This window comes from Pseudorca crassidens, chromosome 4 (assembly GCF_039906515.1).
Source record: "Pseudorca crassidens isolate mPseCra1 chromosome 4, mPseCra1.hap1, whole genome shotgun sequence".
NCBI lineage: Eukaryota > Metazoa > Chordata > Mammalia > Artiodactyla > Delphinidae > Pseudorca > Pseudorca crassidens.
The window spans coordinates 76126621-76140392 of NC_090299.1; the positions used below are offsets into that span (position 1 = coordinate 76126621).

The 13772-nt window shown below is 39.2% G+C and overlaps 1 protein-coding gene across 10 annotated transcripts in view; it reads left to right on the forward strand.

Annotated features, from left to right (window-relative positions):
- Positions 1–5833, forward strand: part of LOC137223746 (RE1-silencing transcription factor-like) — a 190578-nt gene extending 184745 nt beyond the window's left edge. For all 10 annotated transcript variants that reach the window (XM_067736112.1, XM_067736113.1, XM_067736109.1 and 7 more), the window contains one exon: positions 271–5833. In XM_067736112.1, coding sequence (XP_067592213.1) covers positions 271–2222 — 1952 coding nt within the window. In that variant the 3' untranslated portion in view covers positions 2223–5833. The remainder of the gene's footprint in view (positions 1–270) is intronic.
- The last annotated feature ends 7939 nt before the right edge of the window (positions 5834–13772 follow it).

Below are 13772 nucleotides of genomic sequence, written 5' to 3' on the forward strand. Positions count from 1 at the left end.
CTAGCTTGATGAACTTTTTTGAAGATGGTGATTAACTGATATAATTATTCTCCCATTTGTTATGAGAATCAATGTCAAGAGATAGAGGAAGGATATACAAATAAATATGGTAAATGTAATTTGCATGATAAAGTCTTCAAGAAATAGTTTTGGTGGTTTTTTGTTTGTTTGCTTTTTTACATATATCCAATTCCTTACAAGTATGCTTGAGTAAATCTTGAATTCATTTCTTAATGTATGCCTTCTGCAACGTCTCTCGTTTACCTTCAGGTGAGAAGCCATTTAAGTGTGACCAGTGCAGTTATGTGGCCTCTAATCAACATGAAGTAACCCGTCACGCAAGACAGGTTCATAATGGGCCTAAACCTCTTAACTGCCCACACTGTGACTACAAAACAGCAGATAGAAGTAACTTCAAAAAACACGTGGAGCTACATGTTAATCCACGGCAGTTCAACTGCCCTGTATGCGAGTACGCAGCTTCCAAGAAGTGTAATCTGCAGTATCATTTCAAATCTAAGCATCCTACTTGTCCTAATAAGACCATGGATGTCTCAAAAGTGAAGCTAAAGAAAACCAAAAAGCGAGAGGCTGACTTGCCTGATAACAAAATCACCAATGAGAAAACAGAAACAGAGCAGACAAAAATGAAGGGGGATGTGACTGGGAAGAAAAACGAGAGGTCTGTAAAAGTGGAGAAAAAAGATAATGTTTCAAAAGAGAAAAAGCCTTGTAGTAATGCCTCAAGCCAAGTGACTACCAGAACTCGCAAATCGGCACTGGAAGCTAGAGAGACGGATGTGCACCCAGGAAATAATGCAGAAAAAAGCTGTAAAAGCAAGAAAAGCAAAAGGAAGACAGAAGCTGAAGCCCGTTCCTTACAAGAACGTGTGAATGATGAGGAACCTGTGACAAAAAAGAAAAAGAAGGCAGAAAGCAAATCCAGAAATAGTCAGGAAGTGCCGAAGGGTGACAGCAAAGTAGAGGAGAATAAAAAGCAAAGTAGTTGCATGAAAAACAGTGCAAAGAAGAAAACTCTGAGAAGTAAATCATGTAAAAAAAGCGGCAAGCCTGCTCAGAGGAGGCCCACTCAGATAGAGCCTCCTCCTCCCATGGAGTCTGCTGAGGGGGGGCCTGTTCAGACGGAGCCTCCTCCCGCTGCCCCCCCATCTCCTCCCCCTCCCCTTGCCCCCGAGCGGCATGCTGAGGTCGAGGTTGTTCAGACGGAGCGGCCGCCTCCTCCTCCCCCTCCACCCCCATCTCCTCCTCCACCTCTTTCCCCCGGGGGGCATGCTGAGGTCGAGGTTGTTCAGAAGGGGCCTGTTCATGCGGAGCCTCCTCCTCCCGTGGAGCCGATCCCCAAAAGGTCTCCTCACAAAGATAATGGCAAGGAAAAGTCCAACGTGCAGAGTGAAATGGCGCAGAAGGAGCAAGTCCTTATTGAAGTTGGCTTAGTGCCTGTTAAAGACAGGCAGGTTCTAAAGGAAAGTGCCGGTGCACAGGATCTCTTACCACCATCACCACCTCTGCCAAAGGAAGACTTAAAAGAGGAAGAGTCAGTAGACCAAAAATTAGTCCCTGCAGGCGAAGGACATAAAGAAGCTCCTCTTCAAAAAGTGGAAGCAGAAGAGGCAGATAAGAGTCTAGCTGGTCTTGCTGCTGTTACCAAGGCATCTGCCAGTATTTCATCCTCTGAACAAAACTTGAATATGCCAGAGGGTGAAACTTCAGATGGTAAACATCAGGCTGACGCTATGCTTTGTGAAATGAAGATGGACGCTGATGAGAAGAAAACAGAGAATCCCCCCGGCAGAGACTCGGCGGTTGAAGAACCAGCTTCACCACCACTTCTTCCTCTACCGCTAGAAAAATGTGAAGCAGTGTCCACAGCTACTGTGGCATCACCTCCTGTCACCGTGGCAGTAAATGAGTCTCAGGAAATGGATGAAGACGAAGGCATCCACAGTCATGATGGAAGTGACCTAAGTGACAACATGTCAGAGGATAGTGATGACTCTGGATTGAATGGGGCTCGACCAGTTCCACAAGAGACTAGTAGAAAAAATGGAAAGGAAGCCTTGGCAGTCAAAGTGGCCGAGGGAGATTTTGTTTGTATCTTCTGTGATCGTTCTTTTAGAAAGGAAAAAGATTACAGCAAACACCTCAATCGCCATTTGGTTAATGTATACTTCCTTGAAGAGGCAGCTCAAGGGCAGGAGTAAATAAACTTTGGGCAAGGCTTCAGTTCTTAGTTTGTAAGGTCTGTGACATTTTGTATTCATTTGTAGTAATAGACAACCTTTTGTTTTTAAAATTGCTTTAATTAGTATCCAATCTTGATTTTTAAGTGGCATTCTTTTCCTTAGGAATCCGTGTACCTATTGATGTACACATTTTAGCAAAGCCAAGGGAGTTAGTGTAATAAACCAGCAGACATCTAAATCTATTAGCTTTTGCTTTTAATTGAACCCAGAAGGCCAAGGTGGTATTAGAGCATTCTATCGATTTGTTCAGCTATAATTTGTGAGTTTTTTCCTCATGTCTATCTTCCTGTTTCACGTTAGTTTATTCTTAGTTCCTTGTTTAGCTCTGTAAAAATTAGCATACTTAAATAGCAAATTACTTGAAGAATTTGCCTGCTTTATATAAAGTTAGCACTTTAAAATTGTTTTAGAGATGAGAAGAGACATTTAAATTGAAGAGAAATTCTCCCAACAATGGATGTTATATCAGTCCAGGTATTTACTTCCTGAGTTTTGATCAGTATATGTGTTTTGTGTATGTCAATCGTCATAAAAAGTGGTTTTGGTGGGTTTTTTTTTTTTTCGGTGCTTTAATGCCTTAAGATGTTGCACATTGTTGTTTTTAACCTATGCAGTTAAATTTTTTCTAGAAATAGCATTGTGTTGTAACACTTTATATCTATATATGCATGTTTATTTTGACCTCTTTGGAGGGATGCTTAAGTCTTGTTTGCAAAAGAGCAGTTTTCTTTTCCCCTGCTGCAATTGTCTTTTTTGCAGAATATTAGTCTGTTCAAATTTGTGAGCAAATGAAAGATGCTGGTTCAGTCCATTGATTTTGATTTTAACATCTTATATCTATGCCAGAATCTGTATTTCATATAAGTTATTTATTTTAAATTGATGTGGTGAATCACAGCTCTCAGTTTGAACTTTACAATAAATAAACCACTAGGCTCCATACTGAATGGATTTTTATCTCAAGTACCAACCGTAAGTAAACTTTTGGCCTGTTTTAGTAGATTTGCTTCCTAAATGTATGGTGTTAAATCGTATCTTAGAGGAAAACCTCTTCTCATAGATGGTTGGTGTATTTATGGCTACTCCGCTGAATAAAGAACTGTAATTTTTATCTGGAAGCTGCAAATCTGGAATTAGGAGGCATAGTTACTCCTTCAAGTTATACAGGATTATCAGTTTGTGAGATTCCAAAGCCATAGCAATTATGTGGAAAACCTAGGATGAGAAAGGGTAGTATGAGTGCTGGTAGACCAGCTGCTACTTCCTGTGAATTCAATGAAAAAGGCCTGGTGAAAGTTAAGTTCAGTCCAGATTAAAAAATCATACTTTCTCAGGGATGTCCTGGCTGTTCCCAGGACAGCCTTTTTCTACAGGTGAGGCCTCAAATGAATAGAAGCTATTCTGGTGTTCCTACAGGACCACTTTGTATGGAAAAGACTATGTACCCCATATTTGTTAGTAGGTTCTTTGGCCAGTCACCAAAGAATATGAAAGACTCTAACATAGGTTTTTTTCCTTGCTGATAAGTTATTCATTACAGTAAAATAAAATATGATCCCAGTAGGGAACTTTGATTCCGATCCTCCCATGTTCTATTCTGAAGTAACCACTTTATATTTCATTTATTTTCTTTTGTCTGGTGATCTCTGAGGCAGGTTTCAGAGTTTGGCAATGCAACATGAAAGATTAGGAAAAGTATTAAAGTGTGGGTAGAAAACTTATTAACCTGAGAGTGAAATTTAAGGTAAAAGACATTTGAACCTTGGAATTGGCTGGGAGGCCAAAGATTTAAAGAAGCAGAAGATTTTCTCAAGACATGAGTAAGTTGTTTGTTACTGGTGTGTGTTTTGTTGAATTGTAGGTGAATTCTCAGCTCTGACAATCATTGTCATACAGATCAATCTGCAAATATTTATGTTTTAAAACTTAAATTATAAAGCTAGTTAAACCTTTCTAACAACTAGATTTAATATTCATGGATACATTTTATGTTAAAAAGTTACCTTTTACAGTACATATGAAAATATTTGTGTTAAGTTCAAATTGGAGATTGGGAATCAGTTTGGGGAAGAGGTTTTGTGGATTCTTTGACACTTCAAAAGAAAAAAATATGACTTCTGGGGAATTGGACTAATTTTCTTATTTAGATTTAAAACTAGAATTCCAAAAACAAAAATGTGAAGGAAATTAAAACCCCTTATTATTAAAGTGATCTGTGAAAACATTGTTACTGGAAATTGAATGAACTTGAGGCCTTTCCTCCAGAAAACAAGGACTTGATTGTCAGGCCTATATTAGGTTCTGAACCTTAATGCCATGTATTTGTTCTTATTAAAAATTGTTTCATTGAAAAGTATATTAGTAATATGAACTTCTGGTCTAGTTGGGAGTTCTTCCATTTGAAAAATGTGCTATTTGCATGAGACTGTTTGAATCTTTTTGTTTTCTCAGTTTCCCCTCCACTGGATAGGATTGAAGCTAGACTTTTCCCTTTTGATAACAGAATAAAAAGTGAACATCTTGTTTATAAATTGATGTTTAGAATTAGAGTGAAAGTTGAAATACTTAGAATACATTATAAGCCTAATGCTAGGTAGCCTTGTAAAAATAGACCTGTTTTAACTATCTTCTGCACCTATATTCACATTGCTTTTCAAGATATTTTAAGTTATATTTTTTTCCTCTTTTCAGAGCTGCTTCTTTGGGGCTCTTTTTTTTTTTTAAATTGAGGTGTAATTCACAAAGGGCTACATTTTATTGATAAGACTTCTTATAACTATTGCTAGATGTTTTGCTCTAGTCTTCCAGGAAGGGCCATTTTATTTTTTAGAGTCACTTCTAAAGTCATGTGGTCCTTAACTTTGGGGACTCTTGCATCTGAGTGCTAATTCAGATTTAAGCCTAAGTAACCTCATTGCCTCTCACCCCATGAATGTTGACAATGGATGAAATACTTTGCTGTAGTTCTGGACTAAAATGCTGGGGAAGAAACTTAATTTTCTTTTTTGCACAAATCAGGAAAACAGCTACTGTGCAGAGTTTCCTTTTGACCTCCGAAGATGAACTGGACTGATAGTGTTAATTCAGATTTAAGAAATTATCTGAATCTTGGTTTGAGTTGATTCGGGATCTACATGCAATATTAACTAGATCGGATACCTTTTATATTTTCACATGTATGCATAGGCTCTCCTCACCCTCATCAACATCCATTAGTTATTGAACTTTGTGAACTGTCATTGAAACATTACAACAATGTTTTGTTGCACCAGTTTTGTAAAGTTTTACAGTGCAATACCTGTTACTTTTCAGAGACAAACCAAAGGTTAATTTCTCAAGGATCTTGCTGTTTGCTTTAGCAGCATTTGATGGAGTATCTTTTTTATATATATATACATTTGTAATAGATGAAAAATAAACCAGATTGCAAATCCTTTTTTTTTTTTTAAGCAAACCATGTACCAGGTTTTTGGTCCAAATTGTGTAAGATAAGTTAAATTGCATTCTGTTAACCCATATGAGTGTATTTCTGTATGCATAGTTATGTTGAAATAAAGTTTTAAAAAGCATTTTATGCCTTTGTTTATTTTTGGTACATCAAATGTCAAGGAAGCCAAATTTATTTGACCAGAACTGCAAGTGTATTAATAATTCTCAAAATATTTTCCCCCTGATAACCTAGAAGTAGAAAGGTTGTGGAAGTCTTTATTTGGGGTAAACAATCCAGTGGGTAGTAGTCCAAATCCTCTCTTCCTATAATCTGCATTCTGGGAAGTGGATGTGGAGGTAGGGGAGAAACAACCTGAAGACAATTTTATAGGAAGTTTTATGCGGTAATATTTTCCAAACCACAGGTCCCCTTAACAGTTGTAATATACATGTCCATTCTCAGTAGCAGGCCTGGTATCAGTAAATTTTCACGCATAATTGGAAAAAGATGCATTGAAGGGAAAATAAGATTAAGTTACATTGAGTGTTCACTGAATGCTAGGGCAGTATTTTAAGGATTTTACTCTACTAGTGGAAGTCTGAGATGAAAGTGAAATCCAAGGGAAAGTGATAAGCCATATTGTAGTAAGGTTCTGCTTCCTTTGTTAATGGAAATAAACAGTTGTGCTTTATGTTGAAGGCTTAGGTATTTTTGGACTTGAGAGAAAAGGGAGAGTGAGTTGGAGAAACATCAGAACAACTGGATTGCATTCTGTCCTGATGCAGCAGGTGACCTAGAAGATTGTGAGTCAGGAAAGAACGCATATTTTTTGTTGAATTGATGAGTGATTCACCCTCTTTCCCCTCCTGCAAGACTTTATCAGCGAAAAGCAAAATGAATTTCCACCATTTATTTTATTGGCATGGTGGAATCAATAACAAGAAGTATGAAAATTTCTGCCTAACTAAGGATATATGGGGAATTTATCACGAATATATAAATGTTATTGATGTGTGACTTGGTTTGTTACCCTCAAGTTACAAGTGTGTTTGGTTACAAGTGTGTTTCTCCAGTCCTTTGCTACTCCTTTCTCAGTCATCCATTTTACGTTTACCCTTTGGCCATACTTGTATTCTGCTCATGTCTCACTAAGGGCTTGACCCTAGTTTGTAGGCAGAGTTAACGGTACGGTAGTATGAGCTCCCCTCCAAGAGTACTTCAGAGGTCTCATCTTCAGCTCCATAAGGGCAGGTTGGTGAAGATGCTAAGGATAATGTACTGATCTCTGGTAATCGGGAAGTTTCAGTGTCACAAAATGCCTTTTTAAAGGATTTTGATGCTTGCTGTACTAAGTGCTTGGTTGGCCTTGCAATTAGAGCTGGTTCACGATGGGCCTCTTACTACTGTAGTTGGGCAAATCATTTTTAACTTTACTGAACCTGTTTCTTCATCCAGAAAATGGGGGCATATCGTACTTCCATCCATAGAGTGGCTTTTGAGTGTTAAATGCTTTTGTTGGTTTTTTAAATATTTTTTTTGTCTCTGCTGCATGGCTTATGGGATCTTAGTTCCCCGATCAGAGATTGAACCTGGGCAATGGCATTGGAAGCACCGAGTGCGAACCACTGGACCGCCAGGGAATTCCCGAGTGTTAAGTGCTTATTAAGCACTTAGCCTAGTGCTTGGCATGTAGTTTTCGTATTAAGACCTTTTCCACTAGATAACAAAGCAAGTAAGTATCCTTAGATATATAAAGTGCTTCCTCTGTTTGGCATTGATTAAGTTGTATAAGCCACCTGCTTCTCTTCCATGTCTTGCAAAATAGCTTTTAATGTTAAAGTAGTATGTGGGTTTTTGTGTCAGATGATATTGTAATCTCCGCTAGAGTCAGAATGCTTTTGTATTCACTGCTTTACTCAAGTACCTAAAACAATATCTGGCCCTTAGAAGGGCAAATAGTTGATTGCCCAGGCCAAGGATTGTGTTTGTGGTGTTTTTCTGTGTGTGTGCTTCTCCTTAATTTCAACTAATTAATATACAATGGTCGTTTTACTGTAACTTAAAAATTCTGGTAATGCAGAAATCTTGGTTCATAGACGTCGGTATTGTCTGGATGCATTAGCAAGGCAAGGAGGAGAGGTCACTCAAGTAGCAGGAAATAGCAAGTCTTGAGAAAGCGACTTTAAGAAACAGAAATGTTTAAACTTACAGAGAAGTTGGAGCAGTGGTACCCTGAAATCTTGTGTACCCATTATTTGGATCCACCACTCACATTTTGCCTTCTGTATATTATGTGTGTCTTATGTGGTGGACCCCCAGAAATTAAGTTGTAGGCATACCCCTTCATCTCTGAATACTTCAGTTTGTATCTCCTAAGGATAAGGGCATTCTCTTGTACAATCATACTGTAAAAATCAAATTCAGGACTTTAAAGATTGGTGTAGTTCAGATTGTGCCAAATCGCTTAATACTAATCTTTAACAATCTCCCTGTTCCTAATCCCTCGTTGTATTTAGTTGTCACATCTCTTCAGTTTCCTTTAATTTGGAATAACTCCTTAGCATTCGTCCTTCACAGCATGAAGAGTTGGAAGCTGTTTAAAGAATGCTCCTTAATTTGGATTATTCTGATTGCTTCTTCATGCCTCAATTCAGGTTATGCATCTTGGCAGGAATAGTAAGTACTGGTGCATTACGTCAGAAGACACATGATGCCGTTATTGGTTGTGTTAATTTTTACTATTTGGTTAATGTGTTGTCTACCAGATTTCTCCACTAAGTTATTATTTATTTCCCTTTGTAATTAACATTCTGTGGGATGATATAGCGAAATTATCTTCAACAAACCCAGTGATTTTAGCGTATATTGATTTTTTGCTTGAGTCAATTATATCTTTTATGGTAACTGACATTCTCTATCAAAAAGAGCTTTCTTTCCCCTTTCCCCATAGACCCAGGTTCTTGTTTCTGTGTTATCTCACAGTCATTTGTTTACCCCCGTTCATCCTGTGCGGTTGGGGGAGGGTGCCCTTTCAGGCTTCCTAAATGAGACTCTCGTGAGACTATTACACTGAACGACTGAAACTCAGATTTATCACATTTCTCTCTGCTTATCTTGTAACAGTGCTATAAAATTTATGAAAGCTTGATGGAATGCCTTAAGGATTAAGTTGTGGAAATTTACCAGTGGTCAAGATTCTACCACCAGAAGGGGCAATTTTAGAGAACAGAATCCTAATTCTTATATTGATTTTGAAATACCACACCTTTCATTTCATTTTTTTTTTGTGCTCTAATTACTTTTTAAAGATCACATAATGCACGTACAACTGCATACTTATAAAACTCAAACACGTTAAAATCTATCTTGACTAGCTCTCTTCCTACTAGTCTTCTTACTCCCATTTGTTTCTTGAGAATTAAATACTATTAATGGTTAATATTAACTCTTTACCTCCATATATGTATGCATGTTAAATGCTTGATTTCTATGCATTTTACATAACTGAGATTATTGATACTCTGCAATGAGTAGAATTTGGAGATCTTTAGTCAGTATTTAGGACTATTTTCATTCTCTACAACTATCGCATCATGTTTTATTGTATGGATATATCTGGTTTTATCACTTTAATTATTGCCAAAATTGGTTGACACTTTGGAAGTACTTTGAGAGTGGACGCCATGTGAAGTGAGTGATTCAGGGAACCCATAATATCTTACAGCCTTACAAGTTATGTTTATGCTTGTGTTCTTAAGATAGAACTTCTTTCAGGGCTTCCCTGGTGGAGCAGTGGTTAAGAATCCGCCTGCCAATGCGGGGGACACGGGTTCGAGCCCTGGTCCAGCAAGATCCTACATGCCGTGGAGCAACTAAGCCCGTGTGCCACAAGCTAGAGCCCGTGAGCCACAACTACTGAAACCCACACGCCTAGAGCCCATGTTCCGCAACAAGAGAAGCCACTGCAATGAGAGGCCTGCGCACTGCAAAGAAGAATAACGCCCACTTGCTGCAACTAAAAAGCCTGCATGCAAGCAACGAAGAACCAACACAGCCAAAAATAAATTTCAAAAAAAAGGTAGAACTTTCAGATTTGCTAATAGTAATCATGTCTTGCACTCTATATGTTCAAGTTTTTTTTTGTTTGTTTTAACACAAGATGTATATATTCGGGATGTTTAATTTAGTGTTGCTTATAATAACAAAATGATGGATAACGTGTTCATTTAACATTCATCATTTATGTGGTAGGGGAGTGGAGATAGCTTAGATTTGCATCTGAATGGAGTTTTTGGTCATCTTAAATTTAGGAAAGTAATACACCCACAGTTAAAAAAAAAAACAAACTATTCCTAAAAGATTTATGATGAAATCAAAATCCTACAGCCTTGTGTTCCCTCCTTTTCTCAGTCACGTAGCTGCTCTATGTATCTGACTCCTGAGGTAAATTTAAGTTAGCATCAGATTTCTTACTTGATAAATTTACAATGGATTCTCTTCACATAGGTTAGAATATATAGCATGTTATACTGCATTTTCCTCAAGGTGATGAACATGCTGAAACCTTGTGGTGGATGAAAGTGGCCACAGATTCTTTGCAGCCCTTCCAGTCAGCTTGAGTCTGTGCTGCCATTGCGACTTGCTTTGACCAATAGAATGCAGAAGAGTGACATTGCGTGATTTCTGAGCTTCAGCCTCCAGAGGCCTTGCAGCTTCTACTCTCATGCTTTTTCGGAACATGATGACCTTGTGAACAAGCCTGAACTAGCCTACTTTAGGATGATATTCTAGGTAGAGAGAGGGACCCATGGAAAAAGGTCCAGGTTTCTCACCTATTACAGCCATCGCAGCTGAAGCTTCTGACATGGACTGAGGTCTGTAAATGCATGTCCCCATAGAGCAGAAGAAACACTGAGCAGAGCCCAGATTAAACTGCCCAACTAAAGAGCCAAATAGAAGCTGTTTCAAGTCACTAAGTTTTGGGGTGATTAGCTGCTCAGCAACATATGTGGATACAAACCTAATTATGCCCTCAATCTGGTTAAAAAAGAAGCGTTTCCAATTGACAAATGAGTAACTGTACCTAGAAGTTACTGAAGCCACGCTGAATGGTAGAGTTGGTGGGTTAGTGGGACTGCTAAGCATTGTTTTCTTTTATTGAACAGTCTTAGCCAAGTCCCTGTGTTGCAAATCTTCAACACATTCCTCAGAATTACTTTATGTAATAGCCTTAGTTGTCCAGTGAAAAACAAATTTTTTTAGCTAGTCCTTCAATAAAATACATCTTTCATCCGATATTTTAAGGGACAGTCGTCCCCATTTTTCTAATTTTCATTCCTGTTGAATATTTAACCATAGTTTAAAGTCAAAGACAGGAAAAAAATCTTTTTAGGCCAGATGTTAAATGCTGAGGAAAACTGGAGATTAATAAAAAGCCTTTAAGTGGGCAACCAGGATCCCCTTTTAGTGAAAGTAAGATGTGAAAAGGAACAGGAAACAGGATGAGTGCTACACAAGTACAAAAGACAAGGTCACTTAAGTTCAGGGCCAAATTTTGTTTTTGAAGCTATTGGTTTTGTGAATAAATACGGACCACCAGTTCTCCTATGTCACTAATAGGATCAGAATTTTAAATAGGTTTCTATTTTAGGATAGTTTAGTGATCTAATTCTTTGGATGTTTGCATTCCAAATTTCCTGTGTATGTAATTTCCTATTTTCTTTTCTTTTTTTTTTTTTTTTTTTGCGGTACGCGGGCCTCTCACTGTTGTGGCCTCTCCCGTTGCGGAGCACAGGCTCCGGACGCACAGGCTCAGCGGCCATGGCTCACGGGCCCAGCCGCTCTGCGGCATGTGGGATCTTCCCGGACCGGGGCACGAACTCGTATCCCCTGCATCGGCAGGCGGACTCCTAACCACTGCACCACCGGGGAAGCCCTCCTATTTTCTTAATCAGGATTGTGGGTTAGGATCTCCACTCATGCTGTGATCTGTCCGTGGTACTTGGCAAAGCTCACTAGCAATGTGAAAAGATTCCCAGCCAGCTATGAAAGCACTTTCGTTTTAAAGCTGCCTGAGATGGTAAGACAGCATGGAAATCACAGTGGGACACTTGTTTAGGTTTGGGCAGCATTGCTGAAGTAAGACAGCAAGGGTGCAGCACACCACGCGTGCACACACACGCACACACACGCACACACACACACACACCAGCTCTGAGGAATTGTTTTTAGGAATATTCTTCTCAGGCTGGAATTGTATATGGGAGGATTCAAAGGAAATTAGGAAGGGTCAGTAACACAACACAGAGTTTACAAGAAAATTGTGTCATTACCTTCTTTGGAGGCCTTCAAAGTGGTTTTCTTTTCTAAGATAACACATTTCCCTCCTAAGGTTGAAAAGTTCTCGCTTTTAGATTTGTAATGGATTCTAGTAAATACAGGAAGTATTGTTGGGTGGTTAAAAACCTGGGTGGTGTTGGAACTTTTCTGTCCTGATTATGATGGTTGTTAAACGAACCTATATGTATATTAAAAATCCATAGAACTGTACATTGAAAGGGGGAAAAAAAAGTCATTTTTACTGTATAATTAAACAAACCCACAGGGTACTGGAGCTTGTGTTTGAATCACGGCTCTGTCACTCATTAGTTGTGTGACCCTGGGCAATTACTTTTACCTCAGCTTCATCTCTAAATACAGGTAATAATAGTATATACCTCCTACATGGGGTTGTTCTAAGGATACAGTTAACCTATATAAAATGCTTAAAACAGTGCCTGGCTCATTGTATGTGCTAAATAAGGGCTAGCCACTAGTATTATTATAAGAATGTAAGGAATTAAAAGAAGCTATATGGGCTATCATGTGATCATAGCAGCTAGGAATAGTCTCAAATACAACTATCTTAAGGTATTGCATTTAGGCAGGACGGGAAGAAACCCTAGAAAAGTGTCAGTGCTACTAAGCAAATTTAAGTCTGCTCTATTGCTATTTTTCAGGGAAGGCAAAAAACAACACCCCAAATAGAAAAGTCCTCTCGTTCTAATTCATTCATTCCTGTACTGAATGCTGGCTGTTTTCCAGGGAATTACTGAAAAGTTAGAAAGGACCTTGGCAGTCTCTCATGTCCAAAATTACCTGATGATGTGTTCTCTAGCACGTGTATCTCTGTGTGGCCTCAGTTTTCTCAGATTTACCAATACTCCTGGCCAGATGTACTGACTGTGATTAAGCATCATACCTGTTGCACCTACCAGTGAGAATATTATGACCAAATTCTTCCACTAGGTTGATTAGCCAGAAGGTAAATTCTGAGAATTGTTTGAGAAGCAAAAGCAAGCTTCTGCAAAACAGGAACCTGGGGCTCCAAGCCATGGGTATATTAAGTATGCTCTTAGGTATATTCAGATCATGAAACTCCTGTACTAAATGAGAGAATATCGATGGTCTTTGACATGAAGGGGAAAAGTGAGGCATCATTCCTATATGATGTTAAAACGTTAATTTTCTTTCTTTTTTTTTTTTTTGCGGTATGCGGGCCCCTCATGCTGCGGCCTCTCCCATTGTGGAGCACAGGCTCCGGACGCGCAGGCTCAGCGGCCATGGCTCATGGGCCCAGCCGCTCCGTGGCATGTGGGATCCTCCCAGACCGGGGCACGAACCCGCGTCCCCTGCATTGGCAGGCGGACTCCCAACCACTGCGCCACCAGGGAAGCCCCTAAAATGTTAATCTTTAGCCATTCCCACCCACTACAGGGCATCAGTGGGGCAGACAACATGACAGAGACATTAAGAGCAGGCAGAGGTGCTATCTATTGGATTCACATGAGTCTGAAGTTTTGTTTTTATTGTTTAAGCACTACTCTTTGACAGTTGAAAGAAAACAATCCCCCGGGGAGGAGGAGAGCCGCCAAGAGAAAATGGAACATTCTGAGAAAGAATGGAAATGATTCTGTTGCTCCACAAGACAGAGCCAAGTGGGAGGGAAGCCAGGGTAAATGGTCAGAGGCCATCGACAAAACAGCTCGCCTCAGCTTCAGTGCTGGGTTCCTACTCAGTGATTAACAGCTCTGCCATGT